This window comes from Triticum urartu, chromosome 3A (assembly GCF_056163025.1).
Source record: "Triticum urartu cultivar PI428250 chromosome 3A, HENAU_Tu73, whole genome shotgun sequence".
Taxonomy (NCBI): domain Eukaryota; kingdom Viridiplantae; phylum Streptophyta; class Magnoliopsida; order Poales; family Poaceae; genus Triticum; species Triticum urartu.
In genome coordinates this window covers 669,747,944-669,762,288 of record NC_141875.1, presented here as the reverse complement: position 1 = coordinate 669,762,288, position 14,345 = coordinate 669,747,944, and the positions used below count along the sequence as shown (strand labels likewise).

The 14,345-nt window shown below is 43.6% G+C and overlaps 1 protein-coding gene, 1 long non-coding RNA gene and 1 pseudogene across 3 annotated transcripts; 1 reads left to right on the top strand and 2 right to left on the bottom strand.

Annotated features, from left to right (window-relative positions):
• LOC147981327 (meiotic drive suppressor JIEYAO-like) overlaps positions 1-4,982 on the bottom strand; it is an 81,087-nt pseudogene extending 76,105 nt beyond the window's left edge.
• On the top strand, positions 81-2,090 carry LOC147981328 (uncharacterized). The gene is made up of 4 exons (XM_087517082.1): positions 81-239; positions 296-566; positions 1,331-1,560; positions 1,634-2,090. The coding sequence occupies exons 1-3, from the start codon at positions 162-164 to the stop codon at positions 1,345-1,347; spliced, it is 366 nt and encodes a 121-aa protein (XP_087373208.1). The 5' UTR covers positions 81-161; the 3' UTR covers positions 1,348-1,560; positions 1,634-2,090.
• On the bottom strand, positions 2,832-4,756 carry LOC125524438 (uncharacterized). Of its 2 annotated transcripts, XR_015599897.1 has the most exons (6): positions 4,354-4,756; positions 4,139-4,208; positions 3,759-3,823; positions 3,401-3,627; positions 3,192-3,268; positions 2,832-3,065 (listed from the first exon to the last, which is right to left on the bottom strand). It is a non-coding gene; the product is annotated as an uncharacterized LOC125524438 (long non-coding RNA). The 2 variants fall into 2 exon arrangements; XR_015599896.1 differs by having other exon boundaries at positions 2,832-3,268.
• Positions 4,983-14,345: the final 9,363 nt, after the last annotated feature.

The following is a 14,345-nucleotide window of genomic DNA, read 5'->3' as shown; positions in this document are numbered from 1 at the left end:
AACTGTCACCGTGGCAGCAGGCTATTACGGTCGTTGTGGTCACATGGGTACTGCTCCATCTTTGGCTCAGGGTAGCTTTGTCTTCCACCGCGGGCCCCTCCCCCGCTCCAAGCCCGTGAACACATCTGACTCTCTCCTCTCGCTCTTTGACTTATAGCTAGATGGATGGGCCGCGGGGCGGTGATTCGATGGCGCCGGCGCTCAGCCGCAACATCAATCCGGCGGCCGGCGAAAGGTACGCACTGATTCAGCTGCTTCCATTACTGTTTTAATCGAACTATGTTTCCCGTATGAGTTTCTGAATCCCCTTTTCGTTTGGATTTTGTACCAGACCACAGATCCAACATCGCCGCCGGCAGTCCAATCTTATCTGGTGTGTGTATTACTCCATCTTTTACTGGAAGAATCGGGAGCACACCAGCGCCCGAGCAGTAATGGTGGGAAGCCGAGCGTCTGCTCGTTCATATCCCCCAAGAACTTATCCTCCTCCACCGACGGCGGCCGGGCGGATTTCGATACGGGACTCGCGCCGGAGTCGCGAGTAGCTGCTTTCGCCCGGATTCAAGGTATGCACAATCCCCTTCCTCTTCCGCTGGATCCCGTAGTTTTCTCCCAATGATCAACACTTCGTATTACCGCTACTTATCGCAAATTTGAATCCTCACAATCTCTTACCATTCAACCTGCCGGAAATTTCTTGGTCTGTATGATAGCGTTTTAACACATTATTTTTTGACCAAGTGCTGAAGGGGAGGGGGGCGGGGCAGGGGGGTGTTGGGTGTGAGTGTGGGGGGAGGGGCGTTTGGATTTGCGGATGTGGTGAAGCCGTGGAGGGAGGGGATGACAGGTGATGAGGACCGGCGCTGATTTAGGGGCCGGTGCGGCAATGGTTGGTGCAAAATCATCTCGTCGCCGCTGCAGTTCAACTTGCGTATTTCAAATGCGCTTCTAGATTTTTACTTTTCCGCTGGACTTGGCTATGTCGGTTCATCATGCTTCTTAATATTGAGCGCACAGCAGGCTATTCCCATCTAAGTATGAGCATCGTTTGATACATTTACACGGCTCAAAAGGGCCGTTTGCAACTTTAGTTCATCCTGAATGTATGAACACCTTCGGATGTACTATTTTTTTTTTCATATTTACTAATGTTGCAGTCATTAATCTGGAGCATAGGCGCAGCCGTTACACTGTTGTGATTGCGAAACCGCGATGGCAGACCTATTAATTTTTGTAGATATGGTTGCTGCTGTTGTACATGTTTATTTGCCGGCAAGTCGTAAGAGCATCACCTCAGAATGTTATTGCTTTTTTTTTTCTTACCTTGTAGGCCATGGAGTGCCTTGATTGCAAGAACCCGTATGATGTGTGTGGAGATGTTGAGGGACCAAGTTGCCACATATCTGTTCCAATGACAACTCTATTGGTTTTGAATCTGTAAGACCGAGTCATCACGATGTTGCTCTACTGTTTTTCAACCTTGTCAATCAGATGTGCTTTTGGAACATTGGAAGATGTATGCAAACCATGAATGCTGTTGACATCAAAGATGGCTACATGGTAAGTGAGCATAACTCTATTACTATGTTAACACAAGTTATTGTCTCATAAATTTTATGTTTGCATTTGATAGAGGATTCCGAAGAAAGCTATTGCTCTTGTTGAAAGCACCAGAATCGGTGCAGCTTCCCATGTAACGGCTTCTTTCAAAAAGGCAAACGATGGCAGACTTGTCATACAAGGCGGTTTTTGGAAGTATGTCGGACAACTTGATTTGGAGGAAGACGATCTTGTGGTTATCACAATTCACAGGCGCTGGGTCTCCCTCCGAAACAGTCCGGAACTCCGGATCTGCATCCTATCTTATAAACTACTAAATTATGCATATGCACTAGGGGCAATAACGATATATACATCGATGCCAGACTGTTCGTTGGTTCAGCTCATGGGATGCTTGTTTCTTCTGTGTAAGTCGTCGTCTAAGGATTCATGGCACTATCAGTGTGGTCTATGGCTATATGCAAGTTTGAACCTATGCAGTATCCATGTCTGTTTTTTAGTTTTAGTGGCATGTGACCATCAATGATCACCCGTCCTGCTTTTTATGGGCTGATATAAGTTCGATAATCTATTCATGGATTATTTATTTGCGCAAAATTCCTGAATGGACAATTGACAAATGGTGCGTCTTAGTCATACGTAGAATTTGTAAAAAAAAAACTTACGAATCCATCACACATGTGCTTGGTTCACCATTGATGGATCATACCACGGCCACCCCGTTGCCCCCCCTCCTGAGTATGGGCCTGGCTCATGAAATGGGTTCATGCGCCTGGCACATAACGTTTCACTTCCGAAACTCCACAGCTCGTGTGCATCGTGTGCATCTTGTGCCGGGTACAGGACACATGACTGTACTATATTCCACGGTCACAAAGAGGGACAAGCGTCTTGCAAATGTGCCAGGTACATTATTGAACATGAACACCTAGATAATGTGCCAGGCACATTATTCCACCTGGGACTTATACCTAAACAATGATTGGATGGTTCACACATACCACGCACACTTTTGGTCAAATTACGTACTATGAACATGATATGTGTCATGACATGCCCTGACGGTCTGATGCAACGAAATGCGGATTTCCTCAGCAAAATATCTTACTTTTCGTTACGATCTAACTACCAAAGTAATTTAGACTTGGTATAAACGAATTGTTCAAACATAACATGACATCATTACCCACTGGCCAGAACTACGGTAATACGTAGTTATGCCCGAGTCAAGTGAAGGTGCACGACAAATAAGTTGGTCACAAGTGTCGACATGAGAATAATTCAGACTTCATAGCCAACCCAGAACATCATACATTGCTTGCACCCCAAAACAAGCATAGATGTGCCCCAAGATACTAAATAGTTTTTCATCGTTGCTTTACTCGACTCTGCTCTCTTATTCATTCATCGATAGACTCGATAAATTGGTGTGGCCTCTTTGCATTGTTCCCCTTGAGTTGCAAGATCTCATAAAGGTAATATGGTGCCAGACATTGCTCTTCAACCTGTGAATTTTTTTTGAGAATACCATCAGCCAAATCACTAATCAAAAAACCAAAAAAAAATATTGCAACTATAAACGTTTCGTTATTTTCCTTTTGACGGAACACTCAATACACCAATGCACTCACCACATGTATATCATGACTTGCTTGATCACCAATGAATTTCCTACAGAAATTTCATCATGTAAAAACCGGGCAGGTGCCTGCATTCATAATACATATTAGAATGTTTTTTCATTTTTATAATCCAATAATTGTAGCTTCATACGTATATATAATCACAATTCCTGGGCGCGACAGTGCTGCCAGACGGAATTACAGGTGTCGTTGTTTACCTCGCAGACACTTGACGGATAGGATGAATAAATTCCGGTTCTAACTCTCCAAACTCAACCGTTGATATGCCAATAAATGGAATCTCCATTTTTGGTTGAATCCACCGGCCTTTTGTCCGCATTAATCATGGATCTATTTTTTTTTCTGCTGTGAACACTTTTATTCTGGGGAAAACATCATGTGCCATGCTTATATCCCCCAGGTTGATGCTGTCTAGATAGAACACCTGGAGATATTTCAAGGTGTAATACATTAGTCAGTAACATGGATTAAACATTTATTAAGCACAAAGATGCATCAAAAGAATGAGACAAATATGCGCCTTGGAAAAAAATGCTTGCTTGGATAAGTCCATACCCGTCACCCCTGTCTGACTCATCTTCTTCCAGAATTGTGGGCAGCTTATTGAGCTTGCTGTGATTCTGCACAAACAAAGCAATGATTATATGTATAACTCCTTTGAAAACCATCCAGATGTTGTGTTTGATACTATTACAGATTGCAAGCTTATATTTCAGTGCATGCCATCATCGGAACTTAAATTAATGTACCATTTGAGTCATGCACACTGTAACGACCCTGAAATCCTTCGATTCAGCCAAACCCATGACACCCTTGATTTAATAACAATACGAAAGGTATGTCCTAATCAACAGTTGGTTTTACTACCCATTACATTTGCATCCGCGGAGACGAAATAAATGTGGAACATAACTCTGCATGAAAGAAACACATACCTGCATGCTGACGGCCAAATCATGGACGCAGGTACAGATTTAGCGAAGCCTCCTGCCTGCCTATTTTGAGCTGCAAAAACACAGAAGAATGGACAAATCGTCAATTTCTATCCGGCGCCCAAAACCAAACCCTGATATGGGTGCATTGCTCCCAAATAATCTACATCCAGAGAGAGCAAAAAGGGGAATGCGCAATAAAAAAAACACATATTCACCTGGGATCTAATTGAACAATGCCTCCCGGCGCGGGATCTCACCAGCGGCGGTTCCCCGGCGCGGGATAGCGCCGGCGGCGATTCCGGTGCCGCCCGCCCGGACCTGCAGCTGATTCCCCGGCTCCTCTTGTTCCAGGCTTCCAGCAAGCGGACCTCCACTCAGATCCGTGATCTCTCCATGCCCATCTCAAATGAATCCGTCTCCCCCGCCGCCTAGCATTCTCAGGTACAGCTACTCCACTCCAATGTCGGACGGAGGTGGAACAGAGTCACGGGGGGCTCGGCAGGATTCTGTCTTATCTGTGTGCATGTGACCCGGCGGAAACAGTGCCCTCGGGTAACAGTCGCGTCCCGCTGATAACAGCTGCCCGCTAATCGTGCCGTGAGACACTTACGGGAACGGCTGGCCCCAATCCTTATGTACATGGACGCCCAGGATAAGCGGGGCCGGGGTGCAGATGCTCTAAAATATGTTTTCGCCACTCTGGGTAGGATTTGTGGGTGGAAGGATCGTACTGGGGACAGGGAGGATTCCATGGATCGCATGCAATAGAGGTTTCTTTACCTTGAGATGCACAATCAACATGGGAATCAGATCTCAGTGCCTCGAATTTATGTATCAGCCCCATTGTTGCACCATTAAGCCGGAACTCCATATCCAGTGTTTGTCAGCGATCAATCTACCGCGATTCGCAGACGACGTAGACAAAGGAAGGGCGATATTTCCAGGATGCAACGGCCTGTGGAGGGAGGAGGGAGGGGAAGAGCAGAAGCTTGATGAGTACGAGGGGGTGGGGATGGGGGAGGGGGAGGGTGGGGATTAGATCGTCGCCATTGAGAGGAGAAAAATCTGGCCGCCCGAGGGTCGAGTTCAGGTCGTCGCCAGCGGGAGGAAAAAACCCTAGCTGTCGGCTGCCTCTCTTCCGGCGGTGGCAGATAGGTAGGCAGCAATCTCTTCTTCTTTTTTTGTGAGGGGAGGTATCCATCTTTTTTAAAAACACGTAGAAGTTAACTCACTCTTTTATAGCTTTATAAGTGCACAAGAGCATGAATGTGCAACGCTCTTTTTTTTTTTTGCAGTGCCCGGCGCTAGTTGACCGGCCCAAATTTCCATATGTCATTGCACGCAAGCATCCGATTTGGCAGCTCACAGCCGTTGACTTGTTGTTCTTGCCCTCAGAACGACTCGTGATTCGCACCCGCATAACCTATGCTCGCCCCACGCACCACATGGTCACCGCCCCCGGCGTCCTCCACGCCCACTATCATTACCCTTAATCAGAGTTCGGGGCCCCTCACCGTCGCCGTCGTCGCACGTCCTCGCAATCTCGCTGTCGTTTCCAGCCCCACCCACTTGCCGGATGCAGCCCCTCTATATCCGGTCGCACCTTGCGGCCAAGCCGATTCCAGCAACTTGGGCGCCCATCTAAGCACAGTGTTGCCGCCTCCGGCTCTCCTTCAGCGTCGACCTGCACGACCGTCTTCCACCAAAAAAAAATCTCAGCTACTAAGAATCCGAAAAAATAGTCAGCTAAAGCAAAAAAAAGCCGGTTCCAGCAAAACTAACACTGTTTCCAGCAAACAAAACTCCAGTGATCTGTTGAAACAAACAATAGCCAGTTCCAGCAAAAAGTAATGCCGGCTCCAGCAAACAAATTTCGGCAACAAAGTCCAGTAGTTGGTTCCAGCAAAAAGTTTGTTGGTTGTACCATCCCTCACCACTAGATGTACCATCTCTCGCGACCGGTCGTAGCGTCTCGCCTCCAGGGTTACAACACTCCCATAGGTGAAGGTGGTGTGGGCACATCCTTGATGACGACTGCATCATCATGTTTATTAAGCTCGCAGCAGTGTGTGAGCGAAAACAGTGGGCGAAAAGCGGAGGCTCTGCCGTGAGGTGGCTATTGTGCACCACACCAGCGGCCCTTGTAGCAAACCTCGCCACCCCATGTAGTACTAGTAGCTCGCGGTGGTTTCTCTATGGAGAAAGGAAGGGAAGGGGCAGTGGAGGAGAATGGCTGCGACAGAGGAGGAAGAAATCGAAACAGATATGTATGTGTGGTGGGGAGTGGGCCATGTAACCCCATCTGGCTGTAGCCAAAAAAGAAAATGGGCCATTGGGTATGCCTTGATCCAACGAAGCACGCGCTACCGGATGAAACGAATTGTTTGCATTCTACAAAAGGACCCTAGGTCATATTTTAGGATAGTGAAACCGAGCCTAATCCTAGCGCAGGCGGTGGGCCTTCTGTCCTTTCTAGCGGCCCCTTGCCCGTACCTACATGGCCAATACGCCGGCTCCGTGTTAGGATTATAAGCACTCGTGTGCATGTCAAAGTGTAAACCGGACTGTCAGTTTATAAGGCAGTCTCGGACGGTCTCGTATTCAGTTAGGATTCGATCCTTCGTGTGTGTTTAAACCTGGCTAGCAGGGTCGCGTCGTGTTGGGAAAGTTCAGTAGGCCGTGTTGGGCGCGAACTCTCTGTAAAACTCTATATAAGTCGAAGCAATAGAAGGAGGAAGATAGAGCTGTTGCGATAAGATTTCTGGGCGTACAATTGTTCTGTTATTCTCCTGTTTTGTTCTCTTATTCGTCAGGTGCAGGGGCGATCTGATCAATTGATCCCTGGCTATCCTAACACTCCGCACAGGGCCCATAACCATCTGGCCTCTGAGCGGGATAGCAGGGTGGGAACTGGGATCTATGAAGGCCGTGCCCCCCTGCCATAGGAAGGGTGTGGCTGTCACTCCCGGACACAATGCCTAGCCGGCCAAGCAAACGTACGTAGCCAGAACACATGATTGTACTTAACAAATCTGTTCTCGACCATACGGTGGTGCATCTCCAATGCAAAACTAGGAAGCACACAATGGAGGCCCAATGGGAGATGTAGCCGGCTATTAGGCACAGGGCAAATCATCGGGCGGCATGCTATCCTCGACAATTTACAAAGCATGGAAAAGATAACACATGGTAGCCTAACACGGTAACACACGTATAATTACATGGCCCGGGACAGGAACGAATAAATAAGAACAGCCGATACACCTACATAAAATCTCAAGTTTTCATGTTTACAAAAGCCCATTATGCATCAACAAACAAGCCTAAGTACTACATATATCATGATTCATGACGGCTTTGTATAGCAATATGAACATCCAGAAGAACTTTCAAGGCATGATTGTTTCACGCTTCCAGGTAAGCTGTCAGGATGCCAGGCGATGGGTCGAGTGGAGCGGAGCTACTGGTTGGCTGCACTCCTTTCTCTGCACCCGACCACCACACATCGTAAAGTCAAACCTTTGTCAAACTGATCCAGGGATATAGTTTGACTTTTGGTGCACAAATCGGAATTTAATTTCAAAGTTTAGACCGTAGATCAATATGATCAGTTCCGTTCGATTGAAATTGAGCAGCTTCCGAAAACCTTGCCATGGCAACATTTCCAAAAACTTTGACATGGCAGCAAAACAGGCTGTCATGGCAACAATTTCGGCTCCTTTCCTAATTCTATCTACCTCCTTTTCGGAACATTGCAGCAACTGCTTGGCCCTCCTATGCGTACCCAACTAACGACGGCAGCTGAAGCTAACTGTACGGTAAACCGTATGGCATGGGGCAAGAGCAGACACCGTCCTGAGAAGAAGCACACACACACACATATGAAATAACAGCCCGCAAGCACGACGAAGAACATAAAGAAAGATAACTGAGAAGAAAACAATAAAAAACAACGGACTTTGGAAGGTACCTAACTTGAGCGCGGGCTCCATGATGCTTGAAACTTCCTTGCACCGGAGGCGCTGCGGCTGCCCACCGTCATGCAGGAGAACGTCCACCTTGACATCGCGTTCGGTGTCAGGTAGGTCAAGCGAGTGTATACGACGTCTGAGGTGCAGCATAAAACTACCAACTTATAGTAAAAAGCATCCGTCTTAAGAAAAATACCAAAATGCCCACAAAATAGCAACCGTCTTAAGGAAAGACCAAAATGCCCATGAAACAACCGCCCTGAGAAAACTTGTGCCGGCTGCGTGTCAAGCTAGGTGCACGCGCTTGACTGGGTCGAACACAAAGAAACCTGGCCGGACGGGTGCATCTTGCTCGCGAGGCCAGGCATGCTAAGCTTAAACCCCAAGCCAAACACATGCATGCGACGTTACCAGCCTGACCTGGCTCTCCTGTCATGCGCAGGGCAGCGTGTAAGAGGGCGAACGGGTATGCGACGCACACTCACCACTGAGTGGTGTCCCCGCCCAAACACACAGCCCATGCGTCATGGCCCCTGAGATTAGACGGCGCAGAGAGCCCAACACTAACAACCACGGGAGGCTAACACGAAACAGATGGCGCCCATGGCCTGGTCGTCGAGCCAGACTTGGGGGGGGGGGGGGGGGGGGGCACCGACCATAGTTTAAAAAATTGGATCATACCGCGGGTCGGACCGGAAAAAACCAGAAATGGAGGCCCCGTCGGGTTTATAAGCTAATTAGATAGTTATGCAAATGGACCAGGAAAAACGGCCATTTTTGCTCAAATCGGAAGAAAAACCCAAAAATGATTGAACCGGTAGCACATGCTAGCATCGCCGGGAAAGAGTAAAAATAGTTGCGGCCATTGGGGGTCGATCCATGGGCCATAGGAAACGAGCCGACGTCACCAATTTGGCCCAACAACCAATTCTCCCATCCCAGTTAGCTGCCAAAGGAAAGAAACTTTCTTTTACATATTTTTATGGATTAAATAACCAGCAAATGAACCGATGAATCTGCTATTCAATCGGCAAAAATCTGAACCGGGGGCATCACCAGTTTAGCTTTTTAACTATGACACTGATAGATGGGTCCAGCCACCCCGTCCAGCACGGGACAGCGTGCGGGAACTCGAAGGCAGGGCGACCAAAGCTGTCTGGGCAGATCGAATAGCGTAGAGAGCCCCAGGCCGGCCTGTACCATGCCAACATGAAGGCATGGAGGGCACTCTCGCCCATAGAGGCGCCCAGGAGGTGGGCACTCGAACATCCTTTATAGGAGTAATTTTAACATCTCCATTATTGCCTCCGCTTATTTCTCCTTTTTTGAATGTATGTATTTGCATTTGATCTTCTGTTGTACATGGCTCGTTATTTTCTCGTTCCTAAACTCTAGCTCTAACATAGAACTTAAGATCTTGCAACCTTGCTAGGGGTACTTTACTGTTTTGTTGGAACTATAAATATTCTAATATCTAGATTCATGTCTCTGCTTATTTATTTCTCTGTTTGTGAATAGTTTATCTAGGTACCAACTTGGGTTTCCGGCAATACATGAAATGTTATTTTCTCGTTCCTAAATCTGTAGCCCTAGCCAAGAACTTGAGATCTTGTTGTTTCCGTGGACCTGGAACGGCCGACTGCGGTTGCATTTATATAGTGTCCGAGGATCACATGCCATTGAGATAGAATTGTGTGTTGTATTCTCTTGCCTTCTAAAAATGTGGTCTATTAATGTGATAGTAGTAGTTTAACATGATCGATTTGCATGGCTTTCTAATATATGAACTGATGTTTCAATTCAACTGAAATCTCATGTGATTTTTGCCATTTAGTTTGATTATGTTTGTGTCGCCATCACTGGACAAAACGTATTCACCTGGCTGCAATTTCCAATAGATGAGTTCAAGTTCAGTTTGTTGAGGCACCGGTACTCATAATTAGAATTGCAACTGCATCCTGTTGTTGCTGGGAATTTATTATATGCTCCATCCTGCACTGGACAAAACCAGTAGATCTATCAACATAGAAACTTCCTATCGTACGCTCCATCCTGGGCTTCTGGTTGTCTGCCTGAGATCTACCTAGGAGGAAGTTCAAATTTTCGACAATGGAGGATGGTTTTTCCTGCATGTCTACGGAGTTTTGCACCATGGAGGATGGATTGGTGTGGAAATAAACTTTGTAGCTGAATATAACCTATTTCTTATCACTATAAAATCCAGTATATTAGAGGGTATTGATATATATTATGATCTGATGTGCTTTCTTGGTATCCTAAATATAAGATTAATACTTCAAGTTGCTGAGTTGAGAAAGAGATGGTTGAATCAAAAGAATTCCTTTTTTGAAGTTCAATTTTTATCAGAGGACAATATGAATATTATACCTTGTTCCATTAAAACACTCAAGGGGTTATACGATATATCGGGTGTAGAAGTAGGCCAACACTTCTATTGGCAAATAGGAGGTTTCCAAATTCATGCCCAAGTACTCATCACTTCTTGGGTCGTAATTACTATCTTGCTAGGTTCAGTTGTCATAGCTGTTCGGAATCCACAAACCATCCCGACCGACGGTCAGAATTTTTTTGAATATGTCCTTGAGTTTATTCGAGACTTGAGCAAAACTCAGATTGGAGAAGAATATGGTCCCTGGGTTCCCTTTATTGGAACTATGTTCCTTTTTATTTTTGTTTCGAATTGGTCGGGTGCTCTTTTACCTTGGAAAATTATAGAGTTACCCCATGGGGAATTAGCAGCGCCCACGAATGATATAAATACTACTGTTGCTTTAGCTTTACTCACGTCAGCGGCATATTTTTATGCTGGTCTTAGCAAAAAAGGATTGAGCTATTTCGAGAAATATATTAAACCAACTCCAATCCTTTTACCAATTAACATCCTAGAAGATTTCACAAAACCATTATCGCTTAGCTTTCGACTTTTCGGGAATATATTGGTGGATGAATTAGTCGTTGTTGTTCTTGTTTCTTTAGTCCCCTTAGTAATCCCTATACCGGTCATGTTTCTTGGATTATTTACAAGCGGTATTCAATCTCTTATTTTTGCAACATTAGCCGCAGCCTATATAGGTGAATCCATGGAGGGTCATCATTGAATTGACTCTTTTTGGAAATAGTATTTTTTTTGTAGCTTAGCTCAATTCATGCATGGTTCCAGATAATCTGCTTGGTTGCAAAAAAATAGTTAGAAATGCGTATGAATATATAGCCTAGAGTTGTAGGAGAGAGAATAGAATAGACTATATTATGGAATTTTCAAAGTATATATGCATTAAGGAGGGTGGAGTCAGGCTAGATCTATACTATAATATCCTTAATGTCTATAAGTGGAGTCCTCTTTTATGCAGGTTTCCACTTTAAGAAATGATTTTAGAATCCGATTCAATAGAAAATGAGAAAATATGCAAACAAAATAGAAGAAACAAATGTATATATATAGGATATTATATCATATATTCCTAGGTTAGATTCATTATCTAATCCGATATATGGATATGGAATTCCCTTCTATGTAGTTCGGACAATTCACATTATCATTTCAATTTGATTTCAATTTGTACTTTTTAGTTACTTTACTTCTCCCCAATAGAGCTTAGAAGTAAGAATTTATTGGTTGATTGTATCCTTAACCATTTCTTTTTTTTGACACGAGGAACTACTCACCATGAATCCACTAATTGCTGCTGCTTCTGTTATTGCTGCTGGATTGGCCGTAGGGCTTGCTTCTATTGGACCTGGAGTTGGTCAAGGTACTGCTGCAGGACAAGCTGTAGAAGGTATTGCGAGACAGCCAGAAGCAGAAGGTAAAATACGAGGTACTTTATTGCTTAGTCTAGCTTTTATGGAAGCTTTAACAATTTATGGACTAGTTGTGGCACTAGCGCTTTTATTTGCGAACCCTTTTGTTTAATCTTAAAAAAAAATTCTTTCGATTTCGATTAGATACTTTTTTCTTTTTTTAGTAAATTGGTATTTGCTTCCACAATTCCAATTATATCAATACTTTATTTAATTTACTCCTATTTATTACTCCTGGAATTATCTATTTATCGGGACAGATAATACCCCATTCTAGGAAGGGCTGAGTTGAGTATTATTAATTTAGAAGATATGCTCACCTTCTTATTTCCCGTCCTTAGTTTAGGAAAGTGGAAAGTTTTTTCCTTTTATTTTAGGAATTTTGGGAACAGAACATTTCAACAAAGGAAGTCTTTCACCGGTCAAACAAGACGTAAGACTTAATCTAAAAGAAATTACTAGATTGAATCTATTTGCATTAAAAAAACCGATCAAAAAAGGGCGAGCGAAGTAAGTGATCGAAAAACTTTGTTCTTTGTTCGTCCTATCTATAAGAGGAGAGCATATGAAAAATGTAACCCATTCTTTCGTTTTTTTAGCTCACTGGCCATCCGCTGGCAGTTTCGGGCTTAATACCGATATTTTAGCAACAAATCTAATAAATCTAACTGTAGTGGTTGGTGTTTTGATTTTTTTTGGAAAGGGAGTGTGTGCGAGTTGTCTATTTCAAGAATAGATTGGATCTATCCGGCTGCACTTTATAATATTTTTTAGTATTTTTCGGATAAATAAGAAAAGGGTGCACGATCTCGACGAATTACTTCTGAATAAATTCAGAAATCATATGGAAGAACCATAGCATTTCGCGACTCATTGGTAAATCAACTTTGATTCTCTATAAACCAAGAATGTGAGACCATTAACACGGTTAAAGCTAAACTGCTTGAAGTCCAGGCAAAAAGAGGTACTCTTTCTACAACTATATTAGTATTAGTACCAATTTAAACGGGAAATAGCTAATGTAAAATTTATCTGATATAGAACACTCATATCGATAAAATGGTTTGAACTATTTACTAGAAAAAAAAGGGGGCACCCTGCCCTTTTTTAACCAATGCCGAATCGACGACCTATGTATAAAAAAGAGAAATTTTTTGGATTTGAAGAAAAATAAAATAAAAAAGAATTCTATTAATTTTCATTTTCCATTTATTTAGTTAGTTTTTCTTAATGAAATTGAAATTATTAACTAGAGGGCAAATAAAAATAAAGAAACAACTTTGCTGACCATGATATATTTTTATCTAGGCGGAACAGTCCTCTTAATATTTATCTAGTCTTATATAGGTTTCGGTATATTGAAATATAAACATAAAAAAGAAGATAGAGGATAGGCTCATTACTTAAAAAAAGATATGGAAATAGCTATAGAAAAAAAAAGGAGCGTGAGAGCCAAATGAATCGAAAGATTCATGTTTGGTTCGGGAAGAGATCATAAAAGTTGCAAACTTACAAAATAATCTACTTTCATTAAAAGATTTATTAGATAATCGAAAACAGAGGATCTTGAGTACTATTCGAAATTCAGAAGAATTGCGTAGAGGGACCATTGAGCAACTCGAAAAAGCTCGGATTCGATTACAGAAAGTCGAACTAGAAGCGGATGAGTATCGAATGAATGGATACTCTGAGATAGAACGAGAAAAAGCAAATTTGATTAATGCTACTTCTATTAGTTTGGAACAATTGGAAAAGTCTAAAAACGAAACCCTTTATTTTGAAAAACAAAGGGCAATGAATCAGGTCCGACAGCGGGTTTTCCAACAGGCCGTACAAGGAGCTCTAGGAACTCTGAATAGTTGTTTGAATACCGAGTTACATTTCCGTACGATTCGTGCTAATATTGGCATTCTAGGGTCCCTGGAATGGAAGAGATAATTAAATTAATTAGGCCTTGAACTTCTACTTTCGTTTAGAATTTAGGCATTATTTTTCCCCTTGCTTCCGAAAAAAGAGTCAAGAAACACTAATGGCAACCCTTCGAGTCGACGGAATTCATAAAATTCTCCGCGAACGTATTGAACAATATAATAGGAAAGTAGGGATTGAGAATATAGGTCGCGTAGTTCAAGTGGGGGATGGGATTGCTCGTATTATAGGTCTTGGTGAAATAATGTCAGGTGAATTAGTCGAATTTGCAAAAGGTACTAGGGGTATTGCTCTGAATTTGGAATCCAAAAATGTTGGGATTGTATTAATGGGCGATGGGTTGATGATACAAGAGGGAAGTTTTGTAAAAGCAACAGGAAGAATTGCTCAGATACCCGTGAGTGAGGCTTACTTGGGTCGTGTTGTAAATGCTCTGGCTAAACCTATTGATGGGAAAGGCGAAATTATAGCTTCCGAATCTCGCT